General features: G+C 50.8%; 1 protein-coding gene across 1 annotated transcript in view; it reads left to right on the top strand.

Moving 5' to 3' along the window:
• Positions 1-22,828, top strand: part of LOC132590647 (targeting protein for Xklp2-like) — a 57,776-nt gene extending 34,948 nt beyond the window's left edge. The window contains exons 9-17 of the mRNA XM_060263622.1: positions 3,218-3,375; positions 6,102-6,273; positions 10,905-11,040; positions 12,833-13,049; positions 14,840-14,950; positions 17,830-18,000; positions 19,822-19,968; positions 22,415-22,567; positions 22,721-22,828. Of these exons, the coding sequence (XP_060119605.1) occupies positions 3,218-3,375; positions 6,102-6,273; positions 10,905-11,040; positions 12,833-13,049; positions 14,840-14,950; positions 17,830-18,000; positions 19,822-19,968; positions 22,415-22,567; positions 22,721-22,828 (1,373 nt within the window). The remainder of the gene's footprint in view (positions 1-3,217; positions 3,376-6,101; positions 6,274-10,904; positions 11,041-12,832; positions 13,050-14,839; positions 14,951-17,829; positions 18,001-19,821; positions 19,969-22,414; positions 22,568-22,720) is intronic.
• The last annotated feature ends 650 nt before the right edge of the window (positions 22,829-23,478 follow it).

Raw genomic sequence — 23,478 nt, 5'->3', positions numbered from 1 at the left:
CAATTCTAGGGGGACGTCGCATCACGACGTTTTCACGGCAGACTTTTTAACAGGGTAGTTGAACCCCATGGTGCAGAGTGTTAAAGCTGCAGTCCTAAGCTCTGCTCACGACCTGAGTTTGATCCCTGGCGGAAGCTGGGTTTTCAGGTAGCCGGCTCGAGGTTGACTCAGCCTTCCATCTTTCCGAGGTCGGTCAGATGAGGACCCAGCTTGCTGGTTGTCAGCAAAGGGTTCATTGAAGTTTCAAAATGATGAGACTTGTCTTTGTTCAAAACTAAGCTTCATTTATTGATTACAACAATGTTACTCTCTACATGGATTCATTGAAACTGATAACGCATAGCAGGGATCATTGGCATTTATGGATATACATCAAAGGGTTGGGGCTTTAAATCACTTCTCATAATAAAACCACACTCTGTCTTTGCAAGTAACACTTTCACACGCCTGCTTATCTCTCGCCCAAGCAGGCTACATCCTCCTCCCGGTGGTGTCCTTGCTCGGCTCCAGCAGGCGCCTGGGAAGCCGGCCGAGCATTCTGCACTTCAAAGATCTGGTTGGCCTTTGACATCTCAATCACCTTCTCTCCCCCTCCCCTTACATTCTACAATGAGCTAAGATTTACTAAGCATTTGGGTTAGTCGGCAGTAAATAAACATTTCAGTAAACAAAGGTAACTTCAATAGAACACAGGCTGACAGCTGGGGGGAAGCGGAGATGGCTGGGGAAGGCAAGGGCAAACCACCCCGTCAAAAGTCTGCCGTGAAAATGTGAAAGCAATGTCATCCCAGAGTTGGAAACGACTGGTGCTTGCACAGGGGACTTTCGCTTTACTTTTACATTCCCCCTATAGACAGAGCACCGTGGTGCAGAGTGGTAAAGCTGCAGTACTGCAGTCCTAAGCTCTGCTCGCGACCTGAGTTCGATCCCTGGCAGAAGCTGGGTTTTCAGGTAGCCGGCTCGAGGTTGACTCAGCCTTCCATCCTTCTGAGGTTGGTCAAATGAGTCCCCAGCTTGCTGGGGGCAAAGTGCAGATGACTGGGGAAGGCAAGGGCAAACCACCCCGTCAAAAGTCTGCCGTGAAAACGTGAAAGCAACGTTACCTCAGAGTCGGAAACGCCTGGTGCTTGCGCAGGGGACTACCTTGACCTTTGCCTAATAGTATTAAAAATCAATATTTTATATATAACTGGAAAACAAATATGAACAGTTGTTATTCAAAAAATGCAATCTTCATCTAATTGTGAATATCAAGATCCAAGTAGGCAGCCATGTTGTTCTTCTGAAGTAGTAGAACAAAATAGGAGTCGTACACCTTTAAGACCAACTTAGTTTTATTCAGAACGTAAGCTTTTGTGTGCTCTAAGCACACTTCATCAGACGAGGAATCCAGCACAGTGAGCAGAGCCACACATAGCTGGTAGGCAATGGCTCAGAATGTAAAATGGTACAGATTTATGATCCAATGACAGCTGGGTTCAGGTAGCCGGCTCAAGGTTAACTCAGCCTTCCATCCTTCCAAGCTCAGTAAAATGAGTCCCCAGCTTGCTGGGGGGAAAGCGTAGACGACTGGGAAGGCAATGGCAAACCATCCATTTAAAAATCTGCCGTGAAAACGTTGTGACGTCACCCCAGAGTCGGAAACGACGGATGCTTGCACAGGGGACCTTTCCTTTTTCCTTTTCCTTTCTGCTAATGATTTTTAAGACCTGTTTTTTGATTTATGTTTTCAGTCTGCTGGCTGCCTCGCTGGCCCTGATGGGGGAAGAAAGGCCAAGACAGATAAATGTTGCAAATAACAATAAATGAATAATGTATTGTGTGTGTGTGTGTGTGAAGTGCCATAAAGTCTCTTCCAACTTACGGCGACCCCATGAATTATTGACCTCCCAAGCAGCCTATCGTTAACAGCCTTGATTAAGCCAATCCATCTTTTGTCGTCCTGTCATGTGACCAAAGTGAAATAGCCTCGGTTTCGGCACTGCAGTGGAGCCCCGTGGCGCAGAGTGTTAATGTTGCAGTACTGCGGTCCTAAGCTCTGCTCACGACCGATCTGCGGTGGAAGCTGGGTTTTCAGGTAGCCAGCTGGAGGTTGACTCAGCCTTCCATCCTTCCGAGGTCGGTCAAAGGAGTCCCCAGCTTGCTGGGGGGGGGGAAAGCGTAGACGACTGGGGAAGGCAATGGCAAACCATCCATTTAAAAATCTGCCGTGAAAACGTCGTGACGTCACCCCAGAGTCGGAAACGACTGGTGCTTGTACAGGGGACTCAGTGTAGCATCTAGGGAGTACAGGCTGGGTTTGATTCAGAAATAATGTGCTAGGGGCAGTTTTATTTGGATCGAGCTCGAGCCGCCTGACGGCGAAGCCCGGCAAGACTTCCGTGGTGGCCCATTTCTCCTTGAGAGGCGTAGCGGTTAAGTGTGTGAACTCTTTATCAGGGAGAACCGGGTTGGATTCCCCACTCCTCCACTTGCAGCTGCTGGAATGGCCTTGGGTCAGCCATAGTTCTGGCAGAGTTGTCCTTAAAAGGGCAGCTTCTGGGAGAGGCCTCTCAGCCCCACCCACCTCACAGGGTGTCTGTTGTGGGGGAGGAAGGGAAAGGAGATTGTAGGCCACTCTGAGACTCTGTCCTTGAAAGGGCAGCTTCTGGGAGAGGCCTCTCAGCCCCACCCACCTCACAGGGTGTCTGTTGTGGGGGAGGAAGGGAAAGGAGATTGTAGGCCACTCTGAGACTCTGTCCTTGAAAGGGCAGCTTCTGGGAGAGAGCTCTCAGCCCCACCTACCGCACAGGGTGACTGTTGTGGGGAGGGGAAGGGAAAGGATATTGGAAACTGCTCTGAGACTCCTTTGGCTAGCGAAGGATGGGGTAGAAGAAGAAGACTGCAGATTTATACCCCGCTCTTCTGAATCAGAGACTCAAAGCTGCTTACAATTTCCTATATCTTCTTCCCCCCACAACAGACACCCTGTGAGGTGGGTGGAGCTGAGAGGGCTCTCACAGCAGCTGCCTTTTCAAGGACAACTCCATCGAGAGCTATGGCTAACCCAGGTCATTCCAGCAGCTGCAAGTGGAGGAGTGGGGAATCAAACCCCGGTTCTCCTAGATAAGAGTCCGCACACTTAACCACTACACCATACTGGCTCTGTACTGGGTATAAATCCGGTCTCTTTTTCTTCTTTTCCCGCTAAACTGAGACCCTCTTTTCTCCCCCTCAGGGCAACCCGCAAAGAAGACGGTGACCCAGCTAACGAAGCCTATGCACCTTCATTTCAGTACGGATGACAGGATTAAGCAGCACGGAGAAAGCCAGCCTGTGACAGAGTACAAGGAGGTGGATTTTGCAGCTGCCCTGAGGAAGCACGCCCCCTCTCCGGTGAGTGGGGAAGGCACAGAGATTTGAGAGGATAGCCTTCAGGTGTCAGCCATTGCTGCTGGGCGGGGAGGGGTTGTAACAGAAACACTTGCAGGTGTCAAATCCTGCTAAGAAAAGGCCAGGTAGGTAAAGGGAAGGGTGTCAGGTGTCCAGAGAAGAAGGAAGAGGAGATAAGAACATAAGAGAAGCCCTCTTGGATCAGACCAATGGCCCCTCCAGTCCAACACTCTGTGTCACCTAAGAACATAAGAGAAGCCCTGTTGGATCAGGCCAGTGGCCCATCCATTCCAACACTCTGTGTCACATAACAACATAAGAGAAGCCCTGTTGGATCAGGCCAGTGCCCCCTCCAGTCCAACACTGTGAGTCACGTAAGAACATAAGAGAAGCCCTGTTGGATCAGACCAATGGCCCCTCCAGTCCAACACTCTGTGTCACCTAGGAACATAAGAGAAGCCCTGTTGGATCAGACCAATGGCCCCTCCAGTCCAACACTCTGTGTCACGTAAGAACATAAGAGAAGCCCTGTTGGATCAGGCCAGTGGCCCATCCAGTCCAACACTCTGTGTCACGTAAGAACATCAGAGAAGCCCTGTTGGATCAGGCCAGTGGCTCATCCAGTCCAACACTAAGAACATCAGAGAAGCCCTGTTGGATCAGGCCAATGTCCCATCCAGTCCAACACTCTGTGTCAGCTAAGAACATAAGAGAAGCCCTGTTGGATCAGGCCAGTGGCCCATCCAGTCCAATACTCTGTGTCACGTAAGAACATCAGAGAAGCCCTGTTGGATCAGGCCAGTGGCTCCTCCAGTCGAACACTCTGTGTCACATAAGAACATCCGAGAAGCCCTGTTGGATCAGGCCAATGGCCCATCTAGTCCAACACTCTGTATCACATAAGAACATAAGAGAGCCCTGTTGGATCAGGCCAGTGGCCCATCCAGTCCAACACTCTTGTGTCACATAAGAACATAAGAGAAGCCCTGTTGGATAAGGCCAATGACCCCTCCAGTCCAACACTCTGTGTCGCATAAGAACATAAGAGAAGCCCTGTTGGATCAGGCCAATGGCCCATCCAGTCCAACACTCTGTATCACATAAGAGAAGCCCTATTGGATAAGGCCAATGGCCCCTCCAGTCCAACACTCTATGTCGCATAAGAACATAAGAGAAGCCCTGTTGGATCAGGCCAATGGCTTCTCCAGTCCAACACTCTTGTGTCACATAAGAACATAAGAGAAGCCATGTTGGATCAGGCCAGTGGCCCATCCAGTCCAACACTCTTGTGTCACATAAGAACGTAAGAGAAGCCCTGTTGGATCAGGCCAATGGCCCCTCCAGTCCAACACTCTTGTGTCACATAAGAACATAAGAGAAGCCCTGTTGGATCAGGCCAATGGCTTCTCCAGTCCAACACTCTTGTGTCACATAAGAACATAAGAGAAGCCATGTTGGATCAGGCCAGTGGCCCATCCAGTCCAACACTCTGTGTCACATAAGAACGTAAGAGAAGCCCTGTTGGATCAGGCCAATGGCCCCTCCAGTCCAACACTCTGTGTCACATAAGAACATAAGAGAAGCCATGTTGGATCAGGCCAGTGGCCCCTCCAGTCCAACACTCTGTGTCACATAAGAACATCAGAGAAGCCATGTTGGATCAAGCCAGTGGCCCCTCCAGTCCAACACTCTGTGTCACATAAGAACATCAGAGAAGCCATGCTGGATCAGGCCAATGGCCCCTCCAGTCCAACACTCTGTGTCACATAAGAACGTAAGAGAAGCCCTGTTGGATCAGGCCAGTGGCCCATCCAGTCCAACACTCTGTGTCACATAAGAACATAAGAGAAGCCATGTTGGATCAGGCCAGTGGCCCCTCCAGTCCAACACTCTGAGTCACATAAGAACATAAGAGAAGCCCTGTTGGATCAGGCCAGTGGCCCCTCCAGTCCAACACTCTGTGTCACATAAGAGAAGCCCTGTTGGATCAGGCCAGTGGCCCCTCCAGTCCAACACTCTGTGTCACATAAGAACATCAGAGAAGCCATGCTGGATCAGGCCAATGGCCCCTCCAGTCCAACACTCTGTGTCACATAAGAACGTAAGAGAAGCCCTGTTGGATCAGGCCAGTGGCCCATCCAGTCCAACACTCTGTGTCACATAAGAACATAAGAGAAGCCATGTTGGATCAGGCCAGTGGCCCCTCCAGTCCAACACTCTGAGTCACATAAGAACATAAGAGAAGCCCTGTTGGATCAGGCCAGTGGCCCCTCCAGTCCAACCCTCTGTGTCATACAGTGGCCAAAAAACCAGGCTCCATCAGTGGGCCCAGGACACTAGAAGCCCTCCCACTGTGCCCCTCCCCAAGCATCAAGAATAGAGAGCATTACTGCCCCAGACAGAGAGTTCCAACAATACGCTGTGGCTAAGAGCCACTGATGGAACTCTGCTCCATATTTTTATCCAATTATCAAGCCGGCACAGTGGAATCGAAGTGCCATCTATAAAAGCAAATACACACACTGGGAACCAGGCCAGAAGGAAGCATAATATTGGGGCTGCTAAAGGGGCAAGGAGGGAACAACGAGCCCCGCAGGCACCAGTGTTACACCTGGAGGGGAAGGCGTTGTTTCAGTGGCACAGCCAGGTGAACCGTTTCCCATAGCCAAGTCAGCGTAGCAGTCTGCACGAGAACTCACCGTGAAAAGCCTGCCTTCGTCTGCTTTCAGGCCCGCGTGGCGAAGGGGGTCACGATCCCCAAGCCCTTCAACCTGTCCCAGGGCAACAAGCGGAAGCACGAGGCGACCGTCCCTGAGTTCGTGTCCTTGGCGCAGCAGATCAACAAGTTCCAGAAAGGCACCCCCCCTCGCTACCATCTGCGGAGCAGGAAGGAGGAGGAAGGTAAGGCCGGGGGAGGGGCAGGGGTCTGCTGGGATTCTCCCTGTAGAGCAGGGGTGGGGAATCTCCGTCCCGAGGGCCATAGGCGGCCCTCGAGGTCACTTGGTGTGGCTGGGCTAGACGGAGCCATGTGGCAGCCTCCCTGGGGCCTGGCTGGCCAGCGAGGATTGTGGGGCCCAGCCACACTGTGCAGAAGCCTCCCCAGGGCCAGGCAGGGATCACAGGGCCCAGATGTACTGTGCGGCAGCCTCCCTGGGGCCTGGCTGTGCAGCGAGGATCGTGGGGCCCAAACGCACTGTGCAGCAGCCTCCCCAGGGCCAGGCAGGGATCACAGGGCCCAGATGTACTGTGCGGCAGCCTCCCTGGGGCCTGGCTGTGCAGCGAGGATCGTGGGGCCCAAACGCACTGTGCAGCAGCCTCCCCAGGGCCAGGCAGGGATCACAGGGCCCGGATGTACTGTGCGGCAGCCTCCCTGGGGCCTGGCTGACCTGCCAGAATTGCTGCAGGGCCTGGGAAAGTTACTGCCCCAGTTCAGTTTGCACTTGGTTATCCCAGAGGGTGTGGCCTAATATGCCAATGAGTGTGTGACTTAATATGGTAATATTAGGGGATGTGGTATAATATGCTACTGAGTTCCTGCTGGGCTTTTCCTGCAAAAAAGCCCTGGATCCATGCATTTGGCTAGGGTGGCGGACCGGGTGTGTGTGCGCACGCCAGATTAGGCTCTCCCCACATGACTTCAAATAGAAAAACAATTACTTGCATTAATTTTGCTGGCCTGAATCGTTTTCCCTCGGCGGAGCACTGTTTTTTTAAGTTGATCATTTTTTATGGCCCGCGAATGATGTTCTAAATATCCATACGGCCCTTGGCAGAAAAACGCTTCCCCACCCCTGACAGCAAACAGGAACACACCGTACAAGCAGAGGAGAACCAAACACCTGTGCACATGAGCTGTGAAAGCTTGCTTACAGACTTACGAATTTCTGTTTCATTGTTTCACAGTGAACCAAGGCCGGGACCACTTTGGTTTTGCAACCAGGAAATGACAAGGAAATACTCTCTGGGTACAAAACAATATCAAAATATAGTTAAAGCGATTCCTTCTTTGCAGCACAAAATTGCAGTCACAACAATAGACATTTTCAGTGACAAAAAATACCGTCCTGAGCGCACAACTTCGCTACTGCCCATAAAACAGTGTGCGTTTGCAATAAACAAGGCCAACGCCATGCTGGGAATTATTAGGAAGGGAATTGAAAACAAATCAGCCAGTATCATAATGCCCCTGTATAAATCGATGGTGCGGTCTCATTTGGAGTACTGTGTGCAGTTCTGGTCGCCGCACCTCAAAAAGGATATTATAGCATTGGAGAAAGTCCAGAAAAGGGCAACTAGAATGATTAAAGGGCTGGAACACTTTCCCTATGAAGAAAGGTTGAAACGCTTGGGACTCTTTAGCTTGGAGAAACGTCGACTGCGGGGTGACATGATAGAGGTTTACAAGATAATGCATGGGATGGAGAAAGTAGAGAAAGAGGTACTTTTCTCGCTTTCTCACAATACAAGAACTCGTGGGCATTCAATGAAATTGCTGAGCAGACAGGTTAAAACGGATAAAGGGAAGTCCTTCTTCACCCAAAGGGTGATTAACACGTGGAATTCACTGCCACAGGAGGTGGTGGCGGCCACAAGCATAGCCACCTTCAAGAGGGGTTTAGATAAAAATATGGAGCAGAGGTCCATCAGTGGCTCTTAGCCACAGTGCGTGTGTGTGTGTATATATATATAAAAATTTGCCACTGTGTGACACAGAGTGTTGGATTGGATTGGCCATTGGCCTGATCCAACAGGGCTTTTCTGATGTTCTAATGTGACTCAGAGTGTTGGACTGGATGGGCCACTGGCCTGATCCAACAGGGCTTCTCTTATGTTCTTATGTGACACAGAGTGTAGGACTGGATGGGCCACTGGCCTGATCCAACATGGCTTCTCTTATGTTCTTATGTGACACAGAGTGTTGGACGGGAGGGGCCATTGGCCTGATCCAACATGGCTTCTCTTATGTTCTTATGTGACACAGAGTGTAGGACTGGATGGGCCACTGGCCTGATCCAACAGGGCTTCTCTTATGTTCTTATGTGACACAGAGTGTTGGACGGGAGGGGCCATTGGCCTGATCCAACATGGCTTCTCTTATATTCTTATGTGACACAGAGTGTTGGACTGGAGGGGCCATTGGCCTGATCCAACAGGGCTTCTCTTATGTTCTTATGTGACACAGAGTGTAGGACTGGATGGGCCACTGGCCTGATCCAACATGGCTTCTCTTATGTTCTTATGTGACTCAGAGTGTTGGACTGGAGGGGCCATTGGCCTGATCCAACAGGGCTTCTCTTATGTGACACAGAGTGTTGGACTGGAGGGGCCACTGGCCTGATCCAACAGGGCTTCTCTTATGTTCTTATGTGACACAGAGTGTTGGACTGGAGGGGCCACTGGCCTGATCCAACAGGGCTTCTCTTATGTTCTTATGTGACACAGAGTGTTGGACTGGATGGGCCACTGGCCTGATCCAACATGGCTTCTCTTATGTTCTTATGTGACACAGAGTGTAGGACTGGATGGGCCACTGGCCTGATCCAACATGGCTTCTCTTATGTTCTTATGTGACTCAGAGTGTTGGACTGGAGGGGCCATTGGCCTGATCCAACAGGGCTTCTCTTATGTGACACAGAGTGTTGGACTGGAGGGGCCACTGGCCTGATCCAACAGGGCTTCTCTTATGTTCTTATGTGACACAGAGTGTTGGACTGGAGGGGCCATTGGCCTGATCCAACAGGGCTTCTCTTATGTGACACAGAGTGTTGGACTGGAGGGGCCATTGGCCTGATCCAACAGGGCTTCTCTTATGTGACACAGAGTGTTGGACTGGAGGGGCCACTGGCCTGATCCAACAGGGCTTCTCTTATGTTCTTCTGTGACACAGAGTGTTGGACTGGAGGGGCCACTGGCCTGATCCAACAGGGCTTCTTTTATGTTCTTATGTGACTCAGAGTGTTGGACTGGATTGGCCATTGGCCTAATCTAACATGGCTTCTCTTAAGTTCTTATGTTAAAATAAATTATGCAGCATTCACTCAATACAGTCCAATGATGAGACCAGAACCGGTCCAATCTAGTTTCGGATGTAGATAATCCTTCCGGGAGTGTCGCACCTAGTGACTGACAGATGGGAAATGGCAGCGGCGTTCCAAATAGGAAAATAAATTAGAGAAAGCCTGGAATACAGTGAATTGTAATGACTGAAGGCACCACCGAACTACTGCACCTATAAACAAAAAGGACAGTCCCAGAAAAAGGATTATCTTAATCCAAAACGAGATTTTACCGGTTCTGGTATCATTGTTGGATTGTATTGAGTGAATTCTGCATAATTTATTTTGTGCACAGTGCCGAAGTTGTGTGCTCACGATGGTATTTTTGTCACTGTAAATTTATATTGTTGCCACTGTAATTTTGTGTTGCAAAGAAGGAATCACTTTAATTACATTTTCATATTGTTTTGTACACGAGGAGTATTTTCTTGTCACTTTTTCATAGAACAAAACGGAATAGCATAAATCAATAATAACAGCAATTCATGAAAGCACTCTCAAATGCAAAGGAAACAGCTTGAAGATGCTGTATAATCGCAAAACTGGGCAATTTCACCAAAACATTCATTCAATGCAAGGTCACTTAAGGTCCGTCTAAAATGTCCAGCAAAAATACTGAGTGAAATTCCAATTTGAAACAATCTCGTTTATTCTGGGAACGATGAGTTCCAAACAAAAGGATCGCTCACTCGACACTTCCGCTAGCTTGGGATAGTGTTTCACTGATCAGTTTCCTCAAAAGTCGTTCCGTAGCAACCTTCACAAATATTAAGAACAATCGCATTCCAATGTACAGCATGAAATTCTCAACTTGATCTCTCTCTCTGGCACAAACTCTCTGTGTCTCTCTGTGCTACAGAGGGGGGGAGGGGGGGAGAGAGAGGGGGAGAAGGTGAGAGAGAGAGGTGATAGATAGATAGAGAGATAGATAGAGGGATAGATGAGATGGATGGATAGAGGGAGAGATGGATAGATAGAGGGAGAGATGGATAGGTAGAGGGATAGATAGATAGATAGATAGATAGATAGATAGATAGATAGATAGATAGATAGATAGATAGATAGATAGATAGATAGATAGATAGATAGATAGAGGGAGAGATAGAACATATATGAACATATGAAGCTGCCTTATACTGAATCAGACCTGGGTCCATCAAAGTCAGTATTGTCTTCTCAGACTGGCAGCGGCTCTCCAGGGTCTCAAGCGGAGGTTTTTCACACCTATTTGTCTGGACCCTTTTTTGGAGATGCCAGGGATTGAACCTGAGACCTTCTGCTTCCCAAGCAGATGCTCTACCACTGAGCCACCGTCCCTCCCTAAGAGAGAGAGAGATAGATAGATGATTGATAAAGAGAGAGAGAGAGAGAGAGAGAGAGATGATTGAGAGAGAGAGAGAGAGAGAGAGATATTCTGAAGCTTGTGTGGATTTAAGGACCCTGATATTCTGCTTCTCCCTCACCCCTTCCGTGCAGCAGCCCCGAGGAGGCCCCTGAAGGCCACGGTGACCAACCCCCAGACTCCCCGCCTGGAAACCAGGAATCGCTCGAGACCCGTCACTTGCAAGAGCGCAGCCGAGCTGGAGGAGGAGGAGCTTGCAACGCTTCAACAGTGAGTGGGGCTCCTCAGAGGGTGGGGTGCACACAAGGGCTGGGCACCGGGCACAGTTTTTCTTTATCGTGACAGGTTCGGTTTATACTTGCGTGGTCCTGCTTCAGTTAACATCTGGCTGGAAACTTTGAGGGGGAAGGATCAGGCTAGCGGGGCCCTTTGAGGGCCACGAACTTGCTTGTGCCAGCGCTCTCGATCTGCAGCGGGCTTCTGTGCCGTTGTCGTGGGAGGGCGACAGCGGGCTTCTGTGCCGTTGTTGTGGGGGGAGAAGATATGGGAGATTGTGAGCCACTCTGAGACTCTGTTTAAAGAGAGAAGGGCGGGGTATAAATCTGCAGTCGCCTTCTTCCATCTGGCCCAGAAACGTCTCATGCAGTGGCCAGCCAGTTCCTCTGGAAGGCCAACAATAGGGCAGAGAGACCGAGGCTTTCATAAGAACATCAGGTGAGCCCTGCTGGATCAGACCAGTAAGGTTCCATCTGATCCAGCATCCCATCTAACACAGAGGAACTGGCTGGCCAACAACAGGGCACAGAGGCCGTGGCCTTCATAAGAACATCAGAAGAGCCCTGTTGGGTCAGACCAGTGAGGGTCCCTCTAGTCCAGCCTCCTATCTCTCACAGTGGCCAACCAGGTCCTCTGGAGGATCAACAACAGGGCAGAGAGTCTGAGGCCTTCATAAGAACATCAGAAGAGCCCTGCTGGATCAGACCAGTGAGGGTCCATCCAGTCCAGCCTCCTGTCTCACACAGTGGCCAGCCAGTTCCTCTGGAGGGCCAACAACAGGGCAGAGAGGCCGAGGCCTTCATAAGGACATCAGAAGAGCCCTGCTGGATCAGACCAGGGAGGGTCCATCTAGTCCAGCCTCCTGTCTCACACAGCCAGCCAGTTCCTCTGGAGGGCCAACAACAGGGCAGAGAGGCTGAGGCCTTCATAAGGACATCAGAAGAGCCCTGTTGGATCAGACCAGTGAGGGTCCATCCAGTCCAGCCTCCTGTCTCACACAGTAGCCAGCCAGTTCCTCTGGAGGGCCAACAACAGGGCAGAGAGGCTGAGGCCTTCATAAGGACATCAGAAGAGCCCTGTTGGATCAGACCAGGGAGGGTCCATCTAGTTCAGCCTCCTGTCTCACACAGTGGCCAGCCAGTTCCTCTGTACAGCCAACAACAGGGCAGAGAGGCTGAGGCCTTCATAAGGACATCAGAAGAGCCCTGCTGGATCAGACCAGGGAGGGTCCATCCAGTCCAGCCTCCTGTCTCACACAGTGGCCAGCCAGTTCCTCTGTACAGCCAACAACAGGGCAGAGAGGCTGAGGCCTTCATAAGGACATCAGAAGAGCCCTGCTGGATCAGACCAGGGAGGGTCCATCTAGTCCAGCCTCCTGTCTCACACAGTGGCCAACCAGTTCCTCTGGAGGCCAACAGCAGGCATATAGAGACTGAGGCCTTTGCCTGATGTCCCTTCCTGGCGCTGGCATTCGGAGGTTTCGTGCCTCTGGACATGGCTGTTCCCTTTAGTCACCATGGCTAGTGGCTGCTGATAGACTTTCTCCTTCGTGAATCCGTCTAACCACTCACCTCGCCTGGCAAGAGCCACACCCCCGTGCCTGAAACGTTGGGCAGGTGTTCCATTGGGAAACGGTGCTCCGGAGCACCGCAGTTGATGCGTCAGTGCCCCTCTGTGGCTCCCAAACGACTAAGTATCATAATTTCATATAAAGGGTCAGAAGGCGACTTTTTCCTGGCTAGGGTCGATGGGGAGAATCTGACCGTCTGCTGGCTTTGCTGAACAGGTACAAGTTCAAAGCTCAAGAGCTCAACCCCCGGATCCTGCAGGCCGGGCCCATCTTGCCCAAGAAGCCCCCCGTGAAAGAGCCCACGAAGCCCGTCGGGTTCGAGCTGGAGATCGAAAAGCGGATTCAGGAGCGCGAGAGCAAGAAGACCCAGGAGGAGGAGCCCTTTGAGTTCCATTCCAGGCCGTGTCCCACCAAAATCCTGGAGGAAGTTGTGGTAACTTTGGAAGCTTTCGTGTCGGTTCGGGTTTCAGCCGGGACTGGCTCAAACGTGATTTCGGCAGCTCGGAATGAAAAATTCGCTAGGCGGGGTGCGGTTGAAGGGAAAGATAAGCAGGGGTGCATGAGCTGCGTTAGAGGTTTCTTAGGAAACTATCAGAGGTTTTTTTAAAGTTCTAGGGTGTGTTGATTTAATGTGACTTAATTGTGAGATCCAACAGGCTAATAAGAACATCAGAGTAGCCATGTTGGATCAGGCCAATGGCCCATCCAGCCCAACACTCTGTGTCACATAAGAACATAAGAGAAGCCCTGTTGGATCAGGCCAGTGGCCCCTCCAGTCCAACACTCTGTGTGAGATAAGAACATAAGAGAAGCCCTGTTGGATCAGGCCAAGGGCCCATCCAGTCTAACACTCTGCGTCACATAAGAACATAAGAGAAGCCCTGTTGGATCAGGCCAGTGGCCCCTCCAGTCCAACACTCTGTGTGAGATAAGAACATAAGAGAAGCCCTGCTGGATCAGGCCAATGGCCCATCCAGCCCAACACTCTGTGTCACATAAGAACATAAGAGAAGCCATGTTGGGTCAGACCAGTGGCCCCTCCAGTCCAACACTCTGTGTCACATAAGAGAAGCCATGTTGGATCAGGCCAATGGCCCATCCAGTCCAACACTCTGTGTCACATAAGAACATAAGAGAAGCCCTGTTGGATCAGGCCAGTGGCCCCTCCAGTCCAACACTCTGTGTCACATAAGAACATAAGAGAAGCCCTGTTGGATCAGGCTAGTGGCCCCTCCAGTCCAACACTCTGGGTCACATAAGAACATAAGAGAAGCCCTGTTGGATCAGGCCAAGGGCCCATCCAGTCCAACACTCTGCGTCACATAAGAACATCAGAGAAGCCCTGTTGGATCAGGCCAATGGCCCATCCAGCCCAACACTCTGTGTCCCACAGTGGCCAAAACCCAGGGGCCATCAGGAGGTCCATCAGTGGGGCCAGGACACTAGAAGCTCTCCATTTTGCCCCCCCCCCCCCCAGCACCAAGAATACAGAGCATCACTTGCCCCAGACAGAGAGTTCCAACAATATGCTGTGGCTAAGAGCCACTGATAGACCTCTGCTCCATATAAAAACATAAGAGAAGCCATGTTGGATCAGGCCAATAACCCATCCAGTCCAAAACTCTGTGTCACACAGTGGCCAAAAAATCCAGGTGCCATCAGGAGGTCCATCAGTGGGGCCAGGACACTAGAAGCCCTCTGCTGTGCCCCCCCCCCCAAAAAAAAGCACCAAGAATATAGAGCATCACTACCTGAGACAGAGTTCCGTCTATATCTTGTGGCTAATAGCCACTGATGGACCTCTGCTCCATATGCTTATCCAATCCCCTCTTGCAGCCGCCACCTCCTGTGGCAGTGAATTCTATTCTGCAAGTGGCATGATGGTATATGCTCCAGAATACTCTGGGAGCCAGTCTGGTGTAGTGGTTAAGTGTGCGAACTCTTATCTGGGAGAACCGGGTTTGATTCCCCACTCCTCCACTTGCACCTGCTGGAATGGCCTTGGGTCAGCCATAGCTCTGGCAGAGTTGTCCTTGAAAGGGCAGCTTTTGTCAGAGCTCTCTCAGCACCACCTGCCTCACAGGGTGTCTGTTGTGGGGGGGAGAAGGTTTAGGTGATTGTAAGGCGCTCTGAAACTCTGATTTAGAGTGAAGGGGGAGGGGTATAAATCTGCAATTATTCTTCTTCTGATAATTGGTAGCTCTTGCTGCTTTCTTTCCTCAGGGTGTTCCAGAGAAAAAGGCTCTTCCCCTCACAGTTCCCAAGTCCCCAGCATTTGCCCTCAGGAACAAAGTCGGTTCCCTGGCTAGAGAAGAGGAGAAGGAAAAAGAGAAGGTAAGTATTTCTCTGGGTGGCAGCTGCTGCTCCCGTCAATGTTGTATTGCTCTATGTTTTTGCCACCTGAGAGAGCCAGTTTGGTGTAGTGGGAGAGGTGGGTTTGATTCCCCCACTCCTCCCCTTGCAGCTGCTGGAATGGCCTTGGGTCAGCCATAGCTTTGGTAAGAGTTGTCCTTGAAAGGGCAACTTCTGTCAGAGCTCTCTCAGCCCCACCCACCTCACAGGATGTCTGTTGTGGGGGAGGAAGGGAAAGGAGATTGTGAGCCATTCTGAGACTCTTTGGAGTGGAGGGCGGGATATAAATCCAATATCTTCATCCAACTCACAGGGTGTCTGTTGTGGGGGGCGGAGAAGGGAAAGGAGATTGTGACAGCTCTGAGATTCAGAGTATAGGGCGGGATATAAATCCAGTATCATCTTCTTCTTCTAAAAACCTGTTGTGTAGTTAACGCAATAAAGTATATTATTTTGTCAGAAACGTGTGCATGTTGCTGCTATATGTCGGACTGCCAGCATATTTGGGTATCAAGTTGTTTCTAACACTGAAGCCTTTTGTTTGTTATTATTTAGCGCGTAGCAAATTTTTGCCAAAAATGATGCAGATCACAGTTCCCCTAGTACTTCCCCAATTTGTCTACTTGGCTAATGGGAAAAGTCCTGACGCTTTTTCGTGCTATAGGTTTTGGGTGAGGAAAACCCTTGCTGTAAGAAGCCGTGGACTCCAATCTGGAGAACCAGGGACAGTTTCCCCACTCCTTCACATGCAGCTGCTGGGTGACCTTAGGTCGGTTCCAGTTCTTTCAGAGATTTGGAGGGAGGGAGGTGGGTTTTGCTGTACGTCTGTGGGCGTTTTTGCACTGACCTTTCTCCGGAGCGACGTCCCTCTTCACCGCGCAGCGTCTGCGCGGATTTCGCACACGTTGCTCCGCGGAACCCGGAAGAGCTGCAAAATCCCACGGCTTTTGCGTCGCAAATGTAAACCGCCAAAAACCAGTTTACATTTGCGACGCAAAAGCCGCGGGACTTTGCGGCTCTTCCGGGTTCTGCGGAGCAACGTGTGCGAAATCCGCGCAGACGCTGCGCGGTGAAGAGGGACGTCGCTCCGGAGTAAGGTCAGTGCGAAAACGCCCAGTGTCTCTCGGTCTCTCTCTCACCCTTGGTTTTCACATCTCTACCAAAAAACAAACAAGCCACCCCCTGCCTTTGTATTTGCAAGAGTGATGTAGCAATTGAGTGTCAGGCTAGAGTCTGAGAGGCCCGGATTTGACTCTTCCTGTGCCCGGAAGTTGACTAACCTTGGGCCAGGCACAGAGATGTAAAATTTCCAGAAATTTTGAAGCTCGGGGATAAAACCCAGGGGTGGTTTTTTTCTGTTCCCCCCCCCCCCGCAGGAAAAAACGGAAATTTGTCGGAAAAAAATTAAAAGAAAAAAAATGATACATTAGCACTTCTTTTTTCTTTTCCAGATCGAAAGCCATTCTGTTACTTTAGGAACGTAAAATATGACTATGGGCAGTTTTACTTGGCATGAAATGATCGCAGCTAGCATATTAAAAAATAGAGCGTATCCAAACCATTATTACAAACAGGATTTCCTTTTTAAATAATATTTATTTGTCATTGTAACAAACGGAGCAACGGTCTCCTGAGCTGTTGACTAGTTTATGTGGAACAGACCCAAAAAAACCCCTCCACAAAACAATTATTAAAAATCCAGAAGTAACAATCATTCGTATTTCCTCTCAAATGAAAAAAAAATTAAAAACCCATTCATCACGTTAAAATAAAACATTCCATAATTTCTTTTCTTTTTTCAATTCTTCATTAAAAAAAGGCTTCAAGGAAAAAAACGGAGGGAGGGGGGAACGTTTTTCCCCCGAATTTTCCCAGTTTTTTTCCGGGCCTTCACATTTCTTGCCAGGGACACACACTCAGTTTAAGAAGAAGAATTGCAGATTTATACCCCGCCCTTCTCTCTGAATCAGACTCAGAGCGGCTTATAATCGCCTCTGCCTTCTCTCCCCACAACAGACACCCTGTGAGGCGGGTGGGGCTGAGAGAGCTCTGACAAAAGCTGCCCTTTCAAGGACAAGTCTGCAAGAGCCATGGCTGACCCAAGGCCCATTCCAGCAGGTGCAAGTGGAGGAGTGGGGAATAGAACCCAGTTCTCCCAGATAAGAGAGCTATGGCTGACCCAAGGCCATTCAGCAGGTGCAAGTGGAGGAGTGGGGAATCGAACCCGGTTCTCCCAGATAAGAGAGCTCTGGCTGACCCAAGGCCATTCCAGCAGTTGCAAGTGGAGGAATGGGGAATCAAACCCGGTTCTCCCAGATAAGAGTTATGGCTGACCCAAGGCCATTCCAGCAGGTGCAAGGGGAGGAGTGGGGAATCAAACACAGTTCTCCCAGAGAAGAGAGCTATGGCTGACCCAAGACCATTCCAGCAGCTGCAAGTGGAGGAGTGGGGAATCAAACCCGGTTCTCCCAGATAAGAGATGTGGCTGACCCAAGGCCATTCCAGCAGGGGCAAGTGGAGGAGTGGGGGAATCAAACCCGGTTCTCCCAGATAAGAGAGCTCTGGCTGACCCAAGGCCATTCCAGCAGGGGCAAGTGGAGGAGTGGGGAATCAAACCCGGTTCTCTCAGATAAGAGTCCACACACTTAACCGCTGCACCAAACTGGCTCTCCTACCTACCATCCTTAACCTACCTCACAGGGTTGTTGTGAAGAGGCGAATAAGTTAAGCCACTCTGGGTACTCACTGCGGAGAAGAGTGGGGTATAAAAGAAGTAACACAAAATGGAGTGGCTTTTGCGGGAGGGGGAGGCTGTGCTCCTGAGGTGCTTCCTTCCTGTCTCTCGTCTCTTCCAGGAAGAGGAGGCGGTCCCGGTGATCAAAGCCAAGCCGATGCCTCACTTTGGGGTCCCCTTCAAGCCCAAACCCCTTGAGCCAAGGCAGGTGGAAGTCTGCCCCTTTTCCTTCGACTCCCGCGACAGAGAGAGGCTGCTCCAGAAAGAGAAGAAGATGGAGGAGCTTCAGAAAGAAGAGGTAGGAGGTGGCTGCTCTCTCGCGGGTGGGGCCATCTTGCCGGGCTAAGTGGGACGACGTGGCCCGCAGCTCAAAAGGGGTGGATCCTCACGCAGACGCACAGTGCAACGGGCCACGATAACGTGAGAACTGGCTGGGCTGCAGAAGCCTGTGTGTAATAGCTTTGGTGTTGGCACTGTTGCTTTATGCAGCTTGCATTGGTGGCCCAGCTTCTAGGAAAGACTGTGCTTGCCGATGCTAAAATACCTGGGGAGAGCGGCTGGTGATTCGACATCGGAGTTCCCAGGGTCCTCCGAATCGGTTTGCTTTTTTGCCAGTCCCATCTTGCCTTCTCTTTGGGAGGGCAGTTCCATAGTTCTCTAGCTGTGGTTGACTGCACAGATGACCACGAAGAAGATCATCAGTTACAGGTAGGAAACCTGTTTTTCTCTAGCTGTGGTTTCTTCTGCTGGCCAGCAGATTTTCTTAGCTTAAAACCAGGGCGGGTCATTCTTTCTCCGTGTAAGAGCCCCCCATAGAATAAACAGAGAATTACCTTCAGTCGCCTTTTTTTTCCCCTCAGAGGTATTATTTTTATGAGATGAATAAAAACCAGGAAACACGCAGGGAAAAAAGAAAAGCAAAACGAAGCCCTATACAACATCAACAAACTAAAACATGAAGACCAAAAAACAAAAAAAGGGGGGGAAGAAAGAGATAAGAAAAAGAAAAAAATGGGGGGCATAAAAGTTTTCCAATTTTCTCTACAACACATATACTTTTTAAAATTTGATTACAGCTTTTCCATTGCTTAGAAATTAAAAACAAGAACTCGGTCTCTTTTCGTTTGCCCTTAAGCAAATGTCTTCTTTAACCCTTCGGGAAGGGACGGTGGCTCAGTGGTAGAGCCTCTGCTTGGTAAGCAGAAGGTCCCAGGTTCAATCCCTGACATCTCCAACTAAAAAGGGTCCAGGCAAGTAGGCATGAAAAACCTCTGCTTGAGACCCTGGAGAGCAGTGGTGGGATGGTGGCTCAGTGATAGAGCATCTGCTTGGTAAGCAGAAGGTCCCAGGTTCAATCCCCGAAATCTCCAAAAAGGGTCCAGGCAAATAGGTGTGAAAAACCTCAGCTTGAGACCCTGGAGAGCCGCTGTGGCAGTGGCCAAGGGTAGCTCTCCAGATGTTTTTTTTTTTGCCTGCAACTCCCATCAGCCCCAGCCATTGGCCATGCTGGCTGGGGCTGATGGGAGTTGTAGGTAAAAAAAACTTCTGGAGAGCTACCCTCAGCCACTCCTGATGTAGGAGATTGTAAGCCGCTCTGAGACTCTGATTCAGAGAGAAGGGCAGGGTAGAAATCTGCAGTCTTCTTATCTGGGAGAACTGGGTTTGATTCCCCACTCCTCCACTTGCAGTTGCTGGAATGGCCTTGGGTCAGCCCTAGCTCTGGCAGAGGTTGTCCTTGAAAGGGCAGCTGCTGTGAGAGCCCTCTCAGCCCCACCCACCTCCCAGGGTGTCTATTGTGGGGGGAGGAAGATATAGGACAGGGGTGGCCAAGGGTAGCTCTCCAGATGTGTTTTTTTTTGCCTACAACTCCCATCAGCCCCAGCCATTGGCCATGCTGGCAGGGGCTGATGGGAGTTGTAGGCAAAAAAACATCTGTAGAGCTACCCTCGGCCACCCCTGCTATAGGAGATTGTGAGCTGCTCTGAGACTCTGATTCAGAGAGAAGGGCGGGGTAGAAATCTGCAGTCGTCTTCTTCATGAGTTTTCAGCAAGTAGCCAGGCTTGAAGTCTTCGGCGCCGCTTAGCCCCGCCCCGTGTCTTTCTTTCCTCCCCTTGGCAGGTGCCGAAATTCCGAGCCCACCCCATACCTCAGTTTGACCACGTCAGCTTGCCGGAGAAGAAGGTGAAGAGCCCCACCAAGCTTGAGCCCTTCCAGCTGCAGATCGACCAGCGAGGGGCAATGAAGCAGGAGCTCTGGCAGCAGCAGGTGAGAGAGTGCCGCGAAAGCAGTAGAGCCCTGGGTTCAGATGGCCGGACTGGGCTTGCCTTTGGAGGCCCCGGAACTTGAGAGCCTGTTTGGGATAGTGGTGAAGTGTGCGGACTCTTATCTGGGAGAACCGGGTTTGATTCCCCACTCCTCCACTCGCACCTGCTGGAATGGCCTTGGGTCAGCCATAGCTCTGGCAGAGGTTGTCCTTGAAAGGGCAGCTGCTGTGAGAGCTCTCTCAGCCCCCCCCCCCCCACCTCTCAGGGTGTCTGCTGTGGGGGGAGAAGACATAGGAGATTGTAGGCCGCTCTGAGACTGATTCAGGGAAAAGGGCGGGGGTATAAATCTGCAATTCTTCTTCCGGGGGGGGGGGTGGTATTTGTGAATTTCCTGCATAGTACAGGGGGTTGGACTAGATGACCCTGGGGAGTCCCTTCCAACTCTAGGATTTTACAGTGGTGCATTTTACAGCCCCTAACCCGCTACCCCGAGCTGCTTTCTGAATCACACTGTTGCAGCACAGCTGTACATCTCCTCCGGCAGGGGATGGGGGCGGTTCGGTTGCCAGCTCCTGATTGGGAGACTCCTGGAGATTTGGGGGTGGAGCTTGCGTGGGTCCAATGTCATAGAGCCCGCCCTCCAAAACATTCATTTTCTCTTGGGGGAGTGATCTCTGTAGTTCAGGAGATGAGCTGGAATTCCGGGAGATCCCCAGGTCCCGCCTGGAGTCTTAGCAACGCTTTGGAAACCACAGTGTTCGGTTGAGAAAAACCAAAAATAAAAAAGCATTGCAAAATACACTTGAATGTTAGTATGCTAAATATGCAATACACTCTCAGTTTTCATCATCTGTCTTCACTAAATTGCAGTTATATCTCGTATAATTCTCTACATACGTAGAACCACCCTCCCTGATGTAGCCTGTGGAGAAACGCCATCTTAGTTGGGAGGGAACATGAAACTGCTAAGCAGGCTTTGGGGCCTAGCCCTCCTTTCATTCCCCCCTCCCTTCCAGAGCCAAACCAACAGCTCCAGGGGGAAAGCCTCCTAGAGCGGCAGGAAGTTCTTTTGTTCTTGGTATGTGAGTTAGGCAGGAAGAGAAGCAGTCCTCAACTGGCGCTCAAAGGAGGAGGTTGTGAGCGAGCCCAAGTGGCCGGAGGAGAAATAGCTCCCTCCAGGAGTTGGCGACTCAATAGGGAGTTGACGGGACCGGGTCTGAAGGCAGAATCGGGCCGGTTCTGTCACATAGCCAATCTTCCAAGATCTTTCAGGAAAGAGCCTTGTTAAGCTCTCAGAGGATTGGCTACATCGGGGGGGGGGGGGGGTGTGGAGCCTAATATGCAAAGGAGCTCCTGCTCGAATTCCACCCCTGTGTACAACTGAAATAAAAAGTTCATAACGCTCCAAGTCCTCCGTTCACACTGCCGTGCCTCTCCCTTAAAGGGGCAGCCCATAATTTACTCGATAAGTCCAAAACACAACCGCAGGGTTATAGTGGCAATTAACTAACAAATGTATTATTGAGCATAAACACAAAGAAACACAAGTCCCTAATAAAGTCAGAGCAGATAGATACGGGAAAAGTCCGACGTGAGAACGCCGTCTTCACGTAGTGATTTCTTCAGTGAAATTTTCTTCGATGAAATGCGAATTTCCAAACGTTGCTTGAAAATCCCCTGGACAGGTCGTCGACTTCTGCACCTCCCAGTTTCCAGTTCTTTTTCAACAAGACGTTTCGCAAATTTTAATGACAGATATAAGATTCTTGTACGGCACTAACAGGGACCATCGTCTCCACAAAAGCCTTCACTTGTGGCACTATAATAATAATAATACGTTTAATTTATATCCCGCCCTCCCCGCCGAAGCAGGCTCAGGGCGGCTCACAACATGTAAATCGATATACAACAAAACATTCATACAATTCAATAAATAACACATTAATAAAAACCAACATGTAAAACCAACGTTGCTGTTATAAATTAACATTTATGGTGCTACATCTCAAACCTTCAGTAAATTTAGTGGCGGAAACATCAACAGCGGATCTAACTTAACTCCATATTTAGGCGAAGGCCATCTTAAAAAGAGCGGTCTTGCAGGCCCTGCGGAATTGATCGAGACTCCGCAGGGCCCGCACTTCATCCGGAAGTTGATTCCACCAGTGTGGAGCTACCAACAAAAAAGGCCTGTTCTCAGGTGGTCTTCAGTTTGGCCTCCTTCGGCCCAGGGATTGTCAACCAGTTTTTTCCCGCCGGCCTTAGTACTCTCTGGGGCTCACATGGGGAGAGACGGTCCCTTTCTTTTAAACACAGATCTTTTCAGCCTGGAAACGCCTGTCTGAAGGCCTTAGACCTCACTGCTCTGTGTCCCTGGTGTGTGTGTGCGGGGGGGGGCTTTTGTTTGCTTCCCTCACTCTTTCTCCCCCCCCCTTCCCCCCGAACAGATCAAGGAGGAGCTGAAGCAGCAGAAGGAAGCTGCCTCTTTCAAGGCCCATCCCAGCACCGTGGTCCACCAGGAGCCCTTCGTGCCCAGGAAAGAGAGCAAGCCGCTGTCAGGTGAGGCGGGCTTCTTTGGCTTTCTTTCTGAAAAGAGCCTTGTTAAGCTCTTGGAGGATTGGCTACATCAGGGGGGGGTGGAGCCTAATATGCAAAGGAGCTCCTGCTCGAATTCCACCCCTCCATACAACTGAAATAAAAAGTTCATAATGCTCAAAGTCCTCCGTTCACACTGTCGTGCCTCTCCCTTAAAGGGGAGAGCTGCTTGCATGATAGCCGCTTGGCGGGTCGTCGTGACGGGCAGCGTCCGTGCCTTGGAAGAGAGGTGGAATCCTTCGCCTGCCCGCGGGGCTGCTGATTGAGTACCGCGTTAGGGCGAGAAGGAGCTGCGATCCGGGCTGGCAACCGCTGCCAGCCTCGCCCGCCTCTTGCTGGTCCTTGAAGACTTGGTTGAGGGCCGCTGCTGAAAGAAAGTCCCGGCTTGGGGGAGGGGGTGATCTTTGCCGAGGAAGCCCAGCCACCCACCCCCACCTCGGAGCAACTGGCAGGCCTTCCGGCCATCTCTAATCTCTCACATTTCCTTCTTGCCCTTCCTCCAAGGTTTTGGGGGCAGCTGCAGGGTCTTCCCGGCCTCCACAGTTAACCTGCCAGCATCCCCAGGGAGCGGGGCTGGAATCCTAGCAGGAGCTCCTTTGCATATTAAGCCACACCCCCATGATGTAGCCAATCTTCCAGGAGCTTACAAGGCTCTTTTTTGTAAGCTCTCGGAGGATTGGCTACATCTGGGGTGTGTGGCCTAATATGCAAAGGAGCTCCTGCTAGGATTCCAGCCCTGCCAGGGAGAGAGAGAAGGTGGACAGAGCGGCTGGCCCAGATCACCCAGTAATCCTGGGGCGGAGAGAGCCGACGAAGAATCTTGTGAATTTTTTTTGGGGGGGGGGGGCGGCGTTTGTGAGTTTCCTGCATTGTGCAGGGGGTTGGACTAGATGCCCCTGGAGGTCCCTTCCATCTC

Source organism: Heteronotia binoei, chromosome 2 (genome assembly GCF_032191835.1).
Source record: "Heteronotia binoei isolate CCM8104 ecotype False Entrance Well chromosome 2, APGP_CSIRO_Hbin_v1, whole genome shotgun sequence".
In the NCBI taxonomy this organism is placed as follows: Eukaryota; Metazoa; Chordata; class Lepidosauria; order Squamata; family Gekkonidae; genus Heteronotia; species Heteronotia binoei.
Note: the sequence above shows the minus strand (reverse complement) of the source record. Positions and strands in the feature narration are given on the sequence as shown.